The sequence below is a fragment of the Centruroides sculpturatus genome, unplaced genomic scaffold (assembly GCF_000671375.1).
Source record: "Centruroides sculpturatus isolate CEXI.00-Female unplaced genomic scaffold, Cexi_2.0 scaffold1424, whole genome shotgun sequence".
Classification (NCBI taxonomy): domain Eukaryota; kingdom Metazoa; phylum Arthropoda; class Arachnida; order Scorpiones; family Buthidae; genus Centruroides; species Centruroides sculpturatus.
The window spans coordinates 129,588-143,047 of NW_019385601.1; the positions used below are offsets into that span (position 1 = coordinate 129,588).

At 28.0% G+C, this 13,460-nt stretch overlaps 1 protein-coding gene across 2 annotated transcripts; it reads right to left on the reverse strand.

Annotated features, from left to right (window-relative positions):
- Positions 1-443: 443 nt before the first annotated feature.
- On the reverse strand, positions 444-12,703 carry LOC111640489. Of its 2 annotated transcripts, none has more exons than XM_023386493.1 (4): positions 12,628-12,703; positions 7,675-7,941; positions 2,044-2,074; positions 444-980 (listed from the first exon to the last, which is right to left on the reverse strand). In XM_023386493.1, the coding sequence occupies exons 1-4, from the start codon at positions 12,687-12,689 to the stop codon at positions 510-512; spliced, it is 831 nt and encodes a 276-aa protein (XP_023242261.1). In that variant the 5' UTR covers positions 12,690-12,703; the 3' UTR covers positions 444-509. The 2 variants fall into 2 exon arrangements, with proteins under 2 accessions (XP_023242261.1, XP_023242262.1); XM_023386494.1 differs by lacking the exon at positions 12,628-12,703 and adding an exon at positions 8,634-8,964.
- Between the last annotated feature and the right edge of the window lie 757 nt (positions 12,704-13,460).

Here is a 13,460-nt window from a genome sequence, read left to right on the forward strand (position 1 = left end):
AAATACATTTTACAACAAATAGTGTTGATATTTTTGTTGATATTTTTAATTTATTGTAAAATGCATTTATTATATTTTGAAAATTTGATTAGAAAAAAAAAGAGTTTAAATTTCATTCAATATTGCACTTTAAGTTGTTCTGATCATAGAATTTTACTTTATTTTAAAAATTCTCCAAATACTCAAATATAAATAAAAATATTTATCTATCTTAACTGAAACAAAATTCACTGTAACTTCTCAATGAACAATCAGAGATGACTTATTTTGAACACAAACAAAATAAGCTCTCCAGAACTGACATGCTAGGCTACTATATCACTGTCTATTAATCTAAACTTTTGTATGGAAATATTTTATTTCGGACTTTGTACTGTATTTGCAAGCATGTAAGAGCTGTAAAAGCAAATTGTTCAGAGAGCNACTTCACAATATGTAACATAAAAACAAATTTAAATTTTCATAAATGTATCATTTTTTAAAATTGTGTTTTGATTCTGATGACCCCCCTAGCAACAGTCTGCATCACAACTACCACAATCACAATCAGAACAACAAGCACAGTCACAACAACCTGGTTCACAGCTACCACAACAACAACAACAGTCACAATTGCCACAGCAATCATCATTTGGCACATGGGATGTGTGGTAACTGGGACCATGTATTTTTGTACAAGAATGAATAAGTAAAAAAGGATAGCAAAACAAATCAAAACACATTTCACAGCAAGTATGATCAGTAACAACTTCCATTGCTATAGCTACAGGAGCTGGAGCTTTAAATGAAGGGTCATCATTTGAAGATGTTCCAATATGGGCTTTTGGCTGTTCAATAATTGGGAATTGGCACTTTTTATACACTATACATTCATTTTCATTAATATGAGAATCTGTTTTCATCTGTTTACTTGAATCAATCAATTTATCTGTGCAATCATCTAATACTGGAGATGATGATCTTGATAAGTTTTCCTTTACCTACAAAAATAATATTAAGATGTGTTCAGAAATAACTCTCTCAAATAATTTACATTCCTTTATTGATATAAATTTAATGTTTAATTGCAATTAAGAAATTAAAAAAGAAACAAACATTTTATTTTTGATGCAATACCTGCATAAACTCTTATTAAAACTATCAATGATTGTCTTGTGTTGGGTGTTTTTGCACGTGTGAAAAGCTAACGAATAGGGATCTAATCAAGTTACACCTATGTGTAAGCACAAGATTCAGCAATGTCTTTGTTTGGGAATCGGTTGAGTAGAACATGACCAGAGTCCTGTTCCAGACAATTGTAACTACAAAACTTTATTTCCATTGTAATTAGACAGAATGAGAATAAATTGTTTAGCGATCTAAACACCAAAGATCCTAACAGATTGAATGAGTGAAAGAAATGAAAAGTTAATTTATTAAAATCAATATATGTCAAATTATCAAAAAACTTTATATCATCTTTAACAAGAATACATTACATTACACATTTACATTTTTTATAGTAAATAGCTAATAAAGTAGAAAACATTATTTAAAATGTTAAAATTAAGCAAATTAAATGAAAAATGGACAATGAAAATTAATTTTCTCAAAAATCAAAACTAAAACTGGCAGGAAATGCCATTGCATACTAAAAATTTTTTTGTCAGCTGAAAAATATAAAGTGCAAATTGGAGAACCAAAAGCAGTAAAATATATCAAATTATCATATATAAAAGAGCAAGCTGTCAAAAATAAATGGGTCCAAAAGTCTGTAACTATTTGTAATTTATTATTATGTATAATGAGATTCCTTTTTCATTTAATTACAAAAAGAACTAGGCATTGGAACTGAAAAACAAAAATAGTTTCAAGTGTAGTTTCAAATATTGAATTTTCATCTTTTTTCAATTTTTAGAAAATGTTATTCAAATATTTTGTGGGTATTGATTAAAAATTACACACATAATTTGATATTTCAAATTTAACATAGCTTTTAGCAAAGAATTAACTATATCAGCAATAAATCAGAGAGATTAGTTTTTAAAAGAAATTTCTACTTACATATGACTGCAATAATGTAATCCATTCTTGTCTAAAAAATAAAAATTAAATAAATAAATAAACAAATACAGACAGTAGACAGAACTATTTCAAAACTAAACACAGTAAATACTTACAACTTAAATTTAAAATTTTAAAGGATTGTTAAAATATTTAAGATTTAAAATTTAATTTAAATTTGCTTGAATTATTTTAATTAATATGCTTGATTAGTTCAAATAAGGATAAATTCTACAAACATAAATGAGTATTTTCTGCAGAAGATGAATGTAAGAGATTGTATTGTAACAGAAAAAAAATTGTAATTTTTTAAATACAATGTTTTTCTTTAATCGTTGCCCATATAAATGAATTGAAGGAGTTGACAAATCTGATTTGTTACCAGTCATTCTTTAGCTTCAACAGTCAAGTTGCAGATAGAAAAAAGGAGTCCCCATGGGGAGCCTGGTTTCAGGCATACTACGTGAATTACTACGTAAGTCAGAGAAAAATATCTTTACTTCCTTCATGAATGATATCATTGATACAAAAGATATGTTGATGATGTTTTTATAATTTGGAAAAGTAACAGAAGGATACAACAATTTTTGAACACAGTTAATGCCAACAATGATGGTTTGAGTCTCAAATTAGAGCAAGAAAGTATGAGGGCGGTTTTTTTTCAAGCTCCGATGATCCATAAAACAAAGACAAGTGTAAATAACAAAATGAATTTATTATCAAAAGTTAGGTACAAACATGGTTAGTTTTCAACATAATCACCACAATAATTGAGGAATTTGTCATATCTGTGGACGAGCTTTTCCATCCCCTCTTCATAGAATGTTGCCACTAGTGAATTGAGATGGCCTTCAACATTGTTTTGAAGATCATCATTAGTCTCAAATCTCTGCCTTCCTAGATACGTTTTCAGTTCAGGAAAAAGGTGGAAATCTTCACACATTAAAAAGTTCCAAGCTGGATGAAAGTCTTCACCACCTTTAAACTCCCAGCATATAGCCCTGATTTAACACTGAGCGACTCCACCTCTTTCCTGAATAGAAAAAGTGGCTAGGAGGGCAGAGACTAATGACAATCTTCAAAACAACATTAGGGCCCATCTCAAGTCATTGGTGCAACATTCTATGACAAGGGGATGGAAAAGCTCATCCACAGAAAAGACAAAAGCCTCAATCTTCACAATGATTATGTCGAAAAGTAACCATGTTTGTACCTAACTTCTGGTAATAAATTCATTTTGTTTCTTCACTTGTTTTTTTCATGGACCATTGAAGCTTGAAAAAAAAAATAGCCTACATACAACATGCATACATCTCTTGAATATTGATATCGCATTTAAGAACAGAAGTTTATACATTAAACCAATACAAGACCCACTACATATTATGTCATATTCCAGTGATCTGCATACGTATAAACTTTCCACTTTTTGACCAGTGATTAGAAGAGTTTTTCTATATTGTTCTGACATTAATAACAGAATAAGAGGCCAACATGATAAAACCAGTGTATTCACCATCATTAGCAATGAGTACAGAAAAGTTAGAAATACAGTCGACTCCCCTATAAGATAGAGATACGTTCCATTCTCTAGGAATCCGCTTTCTTACGAATCCTTCCAATCACAACCCGACACGTATCAAGTTTACGGACTACGGCTGTTTGAAAGATTTTCTTCCATAAAATTAATCGATTCTAGACTAATCCGACTCAACATTTCCAAAATACGTATATATTTTTTGGGAATAATCCGTATAAACTACGCTATAAACAAAAAATTGTAGGATTACTTACCGAGTGTCACCATTCGACATTGCCATTGCTCAACATTGTTTTCGTCGCGGAACAGCTCAGCAAAGAGCGGCCGATTTCTAACAACTTATTTTTCTGTGAAAACTTCGTAGAACTTCGGAGACATCATTAATATAAATAATTTTAATCGCCGTTGAATAAGAAATGTTTCTTTCACAAGAAATGTATAAAATTACAGTACTGTATTAGACTTACGGTACCTAATTTACATACTGACAGACGATAGTTAGCGTAAAAATCTCCGTAGCGTGGCGCCACGCTAGACGGCGGAAATTATATATTTAATTATAACAAAGTTACAATAAGTTAATATATAATTATATATACAGTACCTAATTTATATATAATTAATATATAATTATATGTACAGTACCTAATTTATATATAATTTATATAATACTGTCCAGACGATAGAAATCTCTCCGTAGCGTGGCGCTACGGACGGCGGGAAAGTAGTTCGGCTTCCCGATGACGTTTGAGGTGTTTATAGGGAACTTTTACTATTTTTTACGGATACCGGTAGCAATTTTTTCGTAGTTTTATAGGAATCGTAACTATAGGGACCGTAATTATAGGGGGGTCGACTGTATACAAAAGCAGGATAATGGACAGGTGTCTGAATACTAGGGTTGCTGAAGAATTACCATCAACATGGAAATACATTGTGGAAAAAACTAAAACATTTATAGATTTCCCTTCAGTGAAAAAAGTAATATTAGTTTCATAAAATAAAATAAATTACTCCTCAATATTAGTTTCATTTTTGGTTCCTCATTATACATTAACACATTTATTGTAATTATATTTTATGTTTCATTTTTTATTATTAATTTAATTTGATTTTGTTTATTGTTCATCTTTTTAAAATTGTTTTGTTCTTTTATTCATATTTAAATTTATTATATTCAAAATTCCATTGGAAGGTTGTATTCTGATGATAGAATGTAATATAACACTTGAGGTTGGATTGTTGAACAAGCCAAAAATGTTTGTGATTATTGAACATTTTTCTTGGAAAAATAAGGTGTTATATGTGGTTTATGTTATTGCTGACGGTAAGTGGTTGAGAGATATAATTTTAATACTTAAAAAATATTAAATATAATCTATAAATTATATTACTACTTCCATTTATGAAGTTTAGAATAAAATAAATATACTGGTATTTTGAAAATATAATATTTAAAATACAAAAAAAAGTCACACTTTCAAACTCCAGCAATGAGTTTAATAAAATAAGAATGTTTTTGACCAGTGTCACTGACCTTCAGTTACAATAGAATGAAAATTAGAATGTGAATACAAAAATATAAAAAAATGAGAACAAGAATTCTAAAAATAAATAAATAATGGCAATCACAGTTGAAATTAATAAAACTACAATTGCTGTTATTTATTTATTTTTAGAATTCTTGTTCTCGTTTTTAAAATAAATATACTGGTATTTTGAAAATATAATATTTAAAATACAAAAAAAAGTCACACCTTCAAACTCCAGCAATGAGTTTAATAAAATAAGAATGTTTTTGACCAGTGTCACTGACCTTCAGTTACAATAGAATGAAAATTAGAATGTGAATACAAAAATATAAAAAAATGAGAACAAGAATTCTAAAAATAAATAAATAATGGCAATCACAGTTGAAATTAATAAAACTACAATTGCTGTTATTTATTTATTTTTAGAATTCTTGTTCTCGTTTTTAAAATTTTTGTATTCTTGTTCTCGTTTTTAAAATTTTTGTATTCTTGTTCTTCTATTTTTTGTTTTATTGTAACTGAAGAAGGTCAGTGAAACTGGTCAAAAATGTTCTTATTTTGTTAAACTCATTGCTGGAGTTTAAAGGTGTGATTTTTTGTCATCTATCTTTCCAGTTAGTTAAAAAGATAAGATATTTAAACTATCTTTTGGTATTTCAAATACTGGTTTAAGTAACAAATACTTATTGTATTTGAAAATACAAATACTTAGAGCTCCCAGCAAAAGTATACCAAATAAAATGCATTCAATGCAAAACATTCCTGAAATATTTTAAATAAAATTAAAATACTTTTATTTAAAAAATTACCTCAGTTCCGTTTATGATTTATTGTAATAAGTAACAAGCATTTATTATTTGTTATTTGTATGTTTTGTTATTCTCTTGTTCATTTACAACTGCAGAGCCATAATCTATTACTATTAAAATTATTAATTATCAAAAATTAAGATACATAATACAAATATCAGAAACAAATATCAGTGTTTTTAATTAAATGGATCAAAAGTTTGTCACAAAGTAACTTTGATTTTCTTTAGTTTTAACAATTATCTCCTGAAAATCTAAATTATTATAATGATTATATGCATATTTTATATTTTTTAATATCAAATAAAATTACATTATTAATAAATTTAAAAATCTGGAATAATTATTAATAATTAAAAATCTGGAATAATAATTTTTATTTTTAAAAATTGCAGCTTTTAAATATATTAATTTATAATATTAATTATTATAACATCAATCTATATATTGCTTTTGAAAACAATCTATAGATTTTATAAAATCGGTTAATGTTACCTATGGTTCCAAAATGGCTGTGCTTCCAACTGTTTGTGGTCCAGACGGACTCCTTTCGGAGGGGAGCTGCCGGCAGGCCACCAAGTGCCAAATGTCACTAGTTATTGATTCACGGTAGTTCTTGAACAAAATAAAAAAATAAAGGAAACATCTACTAAAAATGTAGCTAATCTAACGGAAATGAAATGAACCTATTCGTAATTTTTCGTCCGATGGTTCTTTTTATTTTTTATTATTATTTGAAGACAAGTTCGCCCAAATAGGGATCACCATTTCATACTTTTGCGTTATAGACAATACTTTTCCGGTGACCGACCTTCCTTTCTAGGTTACTAGCCACCAAAAAGTTTAAAAAAGTCCTTTTAAAAAACACAAAGATTTCCAATTAAAAACACAGATTTTCTAATATCAGAACTGGTGTTATACGATCTCTGTGGATAAAAGGCAGAAAACCCCCAAGAAGGTAGAGATGATAACAGGGAAGACATTCGTATAACAGCAGTTCTGATTTTAGAAAATCTTTGTGTTTTTAATTGGAAATCTTTGTGTTTTTTAAAAGGACTTTTTTAAACTTTTTGGCGGCTAGTAGCCTAGAAAGGAAGGTCGGTCGCCGGAAAAGTATTGTCTATAATGCAAAAGTATGAAATGGTGATCCCTATTTGGGCGAACTTGTCTTCAAATATTAATAAGAAATGAACCTAACCAAAGTGCCGCCATTTTGGAACCATAGGTAACATTAGCCATAAAATCTGCTTTTGAAAACAAACTTATTTTAAAAATTCTATATTTCAAGATTTGGTTTATCATTTTTGATTTAATGATGATAGCTGAATTGACTTTGATAATATAAGCAGTTTCTTTAAATAATCATCACAATTAAGAAAAATTTTTATTAAGGATTCTATGAAACTTTTTGCCGGAAGTTTCTAGTATTTTCAAGTAAGTCATATTAGAAATTATTTTTTCTTCATTTCTAAAGCTTTTCTTGAATTCAGATAGAGCTATTTCAATATTATATTAATCAAACCCATTTTTGAAACAACCTTGTATACTTGAAAATTAAACATGTATTTATTCTGTGTCATAAAGATTGAAGTTTGAGTATGCCTTAATATCTTAAGTTAATAATAATAATATCTATTGACATTCTGTAAAATTTCAAAAAAAAAAAAAATTGTTCTTTAAGTGCTGCTATAAAACAGCAAATAATAATATTTATTTATAAACTAAGTTTTTACAGAAATTAATTACTTACTCTTCTGTGATATCAATGAACCAATATGTAAATTTAAAGCTCTTCTTTTTTATTCCAAACATCTGTGACAATTTGTACTCTTTTGGCACTGTTGGGATATCACTGGAAATTTCACAATAATCATAAGACAAAATTTCATATTCAGATCCCAACTGGACGGATCCTTGTAAAATGTCACCATTTTCTTTAGTAATAGTATGCCATGCCAAAAATTTTTTATCAGTTACATCAACAACACATTTTTGCCAATAATCATTATTAATATCACTGAAAAATAAAAAATGAAGAATAAAGATTGTACCATATAATTTAAAAAATTATTATATATTAAATATAATTTAATCTCATATAAAATTAATATAATTAAATTTATTTTAAAAACTTGATCATTTTAAATAAATTTAATAAAGTACAAAGTAATCTGATAAACTTAAAATCTCAAAGAATTCTACACACATTTTTAATTCTTAACTGACAAATATAACATCTGGACAATAGGTGTATTTAGGTATATAATAAGCAAATAATTTCATAAGTAATGCTAATTTTGTAAATTTTATCTATGGAAAAAAATCACTTTAATGAAATAATAACAATTTTATTAATGATACAAATTTTAACACAAATTTTACCTAGAATAACTAGTTTTGTCATGCTTTTATTACTATAAAAAATTAATAATGTTCAAATAATTTGGTTCTTTTTATTGTAAGCCTGAAAAATTCCATTTTGTCATGTCATTCTAAAATAGATTTATAATCCAGTTCTTTTGCTAAGTTTTTCATCTACTCAAGAAAGTAAAAGTCAAAATTTCAAATGTGCAGAAATTAAGGAGTGTATACTATCAATTGGTTTCATCTTACTTTCCATGATAAAAATCTCAAAAAGGTTCAAAATAGTTATACTTGCAGTTAAAAACATTTGGAAACTCTTTCAAATTCTTTTTTCTGCTCATATACCTGAAGAGGGCTGATGAAGAGGCCAAAAACATGTTTTTTAAAAAAATAATTGCTGGAAGAAGTATTAAAGTGTTAGATAAATTATTACATATTTGCAGTTTTCAATGTTATTCTTCCACAGCACAAGTTTTTTGATGAAATCCAAAGTTTGTTATAAACTGCAAATAAGTTATATTGGTTCTTTCTGTTCCTTATACCATATTTCCATGCATATAACCACCAGATTCTCTGTTTAAAAAACAATTTGAAAGAGGTATAGGTTGTAATATCATAAAGTACTCAGCAAATCACTATACATATACATATACTTAACACCTTATTCTTGCCGAGAAATATAATTTATTTGAAACAAACAAACGTTTTCAGCCTGATTCACAGGCCATCTTCAGGTTTAGAATACATTTGAATTAAAATTCCATCAATGGAATACAAAATTCAAATTCAAAATAAATAAGGTACAATTAAAATAAAATATTAAATAACCAACATAAAACAAAAATAAAAATATATAAAAATGCAACAATGAATATATAAGTATTAGTAAATGCAAATTACTAAGACATTCAATAAAACTACTATTTTGATTGGTTAGAGCCCTTATTAAACTTCTTAACCATAAACTTCCATGCAGAGGGAAGACTTTCTCGGCAAGAATAAGGTGTTAAGTATATGTATATGTATAGGTATAGGTTGAATGATGGAGCAAGTTACATATAAATTTTAAACTACAATTACAAATTCACATATAAGGAGGATTGGCTGTTCTTATAAGCACAAGGTATACAATAATGCAAGTTAGGTTTTAGTTTTGTTCTAGTAATTTTCTGCAGGTATATATTATAGTTTTAAGCAGTCAAAATCATACTTTCTCAAACTTTTCTTCATTTTAATTGCTTGTAATTCATTGTTGAGGGCTTTTCCTCAACTTCAATTGTTTTTCTTTGATTAACCATTTCATCTGCTGCAGTTATTTCCATTTTTTCTTCAATTTCATCTTTCTGCATCATCATTGACTTCTTTATCAACCAGTTATTTATGATACAAGAAAGGTTCACAGCAGTAGCATTAAACCATTTGCTGTGTCCACAAGACAATAACCTCAATTGAGACAATAATTACAAAAGTAAACAATTTGAGTACCATTAATGCTTTACTTCCACTATGATTAACCCACCTATCACTAATGACTAACACAATTGACAAGACATTTTGGTAGATTGTTTTGAAATTAATGAACACATAGTTGTATCAGGACTGGACTTGAGAGAAGTGATACTGCTTAAATATGATTAAAACTTTGGAAACCTTTAGCAATGGAAATGTCTAGAACTGGAGGTGTCCAATAGGCTCTCCAGTTAGATGCATTCTGTGGTTGTTAGATAGCAGCAGTGAGATATGATTGTATATGTATTCAATCTCAATGATTTGTATCAATATCAGTCTTTTATATTAGTGATTAATAGTGATTAGTAATAATAGTAATTATCAATGTTAATTTCAAAAATTAAAAGTAATATATCATTCAGACAATAAGAAATAATTAAGAAAAAATTCAACTAAAAATTGTTTTAAAAATTGTTTCATTATAAGTTAAAAATAATAAAATAAAATCTTTCTTCAATGTGATCATTATTTGTAGAGAATAAAGTTCTTTAATTAGGGGAAATTTGAAAAATATTTTGTAGAAAATTTATTCTGTCAATCTGTAAACCACTAACATGAAATGATATTTAAGATGACATCTGTATTAAAGACCTACCAAAAATCAACTTACAATCCATAGTTTGGGAAATACTACTATTGACTATTTTATATATTTTATGACAATACATTTAAAAATTATTCATTTATCTTAATAAAAATCAATTAAAGAAATCTAATCTGTTTAGCCATCTATTAAATACTGTTTTTTCAAATAAAGAATTATTTTAACCTTTTGTCTAAAAAAAAACTACATACTAGTATTAAAATATGCAATCAAATCAAAATTATAGTAGAATAATTTCATGCAAATAACACACAGGTTATCTGTATTTAAGTTGATTTAAAACTGGATACAAGTTATCTTTAAATTTTAATTCACAATTACAAACTTGTCAAATAGATTTTTTCTTTGTCTAAAGACACAAAGACTGTCTTTAGAAAATGTGATAAAACTTTTATGTGCTGCAGATATTCATCAATCATTGCAATTTTTCCTAAAACTATCAAAGGCATATATATCATGCTATGCCTTTAGTTCACTTTCTGTGTGCCAATTCAAACTTTAATTATAATATTACTGGGATTTTGGTGGGCTGTACCCTATTTGATTAACACTAGTGCTTAGTGCTACACTGGACCAAGATCAAGCCATGTTGTTGTTAAGTTCCATCAAGTCGTCGTCGACTCCTGGTGACTGCATGGACAAGTCTGTCCTTTTCCATGTAGTTTTCTTGGCAAGAGTTGAGGAAGTGGTTTGCCATTGCCTTCTTCCTTGAATGATGTATCACGCGAGCGCGGGGAAAGAATGCCTTCTGGGAGGACTTTTATGGGGAACTGGCTTCCTATTTAGTCGTTATTGGCAAGGAGAAAACCCGGAAAACTCCAAGCAGCCAGCCTGTCCGATCGCGGCACGAACCCACGACCGAACTTCCCAGTGTTTAGGGTCCAGTCACCTCCGCTATGAGCGGCAACAGAGACCACTCGGCCACTGGTGGGCCAAGATCAAGCCATATCTACAGAGAAACACTGTTACTGTGAATATATACTGGTTGTGTTTGTATTTATATTTTAAACTTTCCTACGTGGTATGTATTTAGTATGACTGCTTTCTATAATGTGATGTGCTATTGTTAAGGCCTAAGTTTTCTCAAGTTCTATGCAGTGTATGTGATATGATGTCTGTGCAAAAAACACCATAGGCATGATAAATACCTTACTCAGTGTATGCATTGTTTATGTTGTGGGTAAGATTGGAACAGCTATGTATATGATAAATGTGATTTTGTTTTTTGTCAATAAATGTAGTGTTTGTATGCTGTAATGAACTGTCTTATCAGTAATTATGGATCTGTCATAGTGTATTTTTATGTATTGTTTTCTGAGACTATGTATGGTGAGCATTTGTCAATGTCTGTTAGCAATGGTAGCATAATCTGTAATAATTTGTGTTTGTGCAAGCTTTATGTGAAATATTTAATTATATCAATGTAAGTAGTTTATTTGTGGTAAAATTGCAATTTGATGTAATATGTTGTTTCATGCATTATGTGGCATTTCCTGTAGGTGTTGTCTGTAAGTATTGTGTCTTAAGATGTGCTCTCTAAAGTTTTTGTATTTATAACTTGGTGATCATGATTGTACAGCAATTAAAGATCCTTCCATCTTTCCAAAAAGACATCCCCAAATAGCCAACAGTTTTGTCAACATCAGTTCATTCATTTGAATACCTATCATTGAAACTTTTTCCAGACTCAAACATGCTTTATGATATCTGTGTTTTTTAGATCATTTAGATCATTATTGTGTTGCTTTAATCATATATTTTGTCTACAAGAGTTACAACTATGTAATTGTGATTTCTTTTTATTGTAGAAATACTTTTGTAGTGTTTGTATTTTTAATGAAGATTTATTGTGAGGCTCATCTTTTCTCTTTATGAGGAAGGATAAACTTTTAATGGAGAACTTACAGTGACATTTGTTATGTTTTGTTATTGTGTTCCCTATTTTCCTTTGGAGTTGTTCCTGTATGTGCACAATGTGTAACTCAAATAGGTATATGAATATTGAAACAATATATGTGTTTATAGCTTTAAATGTGTTTGCATTCAGCTAAGTTGTTAAGAATTGAGTTTAATTTATTCCTGTATTCATTTGTTAGCTTCTATTTTATTGTGTTTGTTCTGTGTGGTCAATTCCTATGAAATTTATGAAAAATTTTAGATAAATGTAATATTGAATTAATATCAATACATCTTTCATACAAAAAATTTACTCCAAAAAATTCTTACCTTTGGCTTTGACAAATATTGTAATATAAAATGAGTCCAGATTTCATTACAATTCCAGTCATTTTTACTTATCTGTCAAAGAAAATTAATTTGTATATTTATTTTGTTTTTATAAAATAGGTTGCAAGTAATTTTAATAATATAAGATATAGTATTACAATACAGTATATAATATTAAAAAAGTATGCTTTATTTATTCCATCATCTATGTCATCATTGATGGAATAAAAAATTTTGTTATTATTTTAACAAAATTTTTCTGAAATAAAGAAATATAGATAGCTTTTTCTATAAATGAAATGTCTGAAATATATATTATGGAAAAAGGAATGTAAATAAAGGAATTTAATAACTACACTGAAAATGCATGATTAAATATGGTTTCAAAAATTTGTAGCAGTATGATATTAAATAAATAAACCTAGTAGACAGTTACATAAATGATTTTTTTATATATAACAACTCCATCTTTAAATCCCTCAGAATCCAGAAACATATTTTTGTTAGATATAGAAACATCAAACTTTTGGTTTATTTTCATCATCAAATATTGATGAAATGAAATAAACGAAATGCATCATCAGTTTTTTGAACTGCTAAAAAAATAACCATATCATGAACAATGATGTTTAATTCAAAATCAAACATCTTCAGTCTGTTTGACAGACCATCTTCAGGTTATAGAACTATTATAAACAGAACATGAAAATGTTAACCTTCAAAATAAATACAAATATAGTGGCTGCCATTTATTGTAATTACTGGTTAATGTTGTAAGCTGCTTAATGTAATCAAAATATGTTTTCCTAAACCAGTTCTACATTTGTGTAAAA

Coding starts and splice junctions, on each gene's coding strand:
- LOC111640489 (XM_023386493.1), bottom strand. CDS start 12,689: ATGACTGGAATTGTAATGAAATCTGGACTCATTTTATATTACAATATT. Junction 2,075..7,674: donor TTCATTGATATCACAGAAGA/GTAAGTAATTAA, acceptor TTTATTTTTTAG/ACAAGAATGGATTACATTAT. Junction 981..2,043: donor TTACATTATTGCAGTCATAT/GTAAGTAGAAAT, acceptor TTATTTTTGTAG/GTAAAGGAAAACTTATCAAG.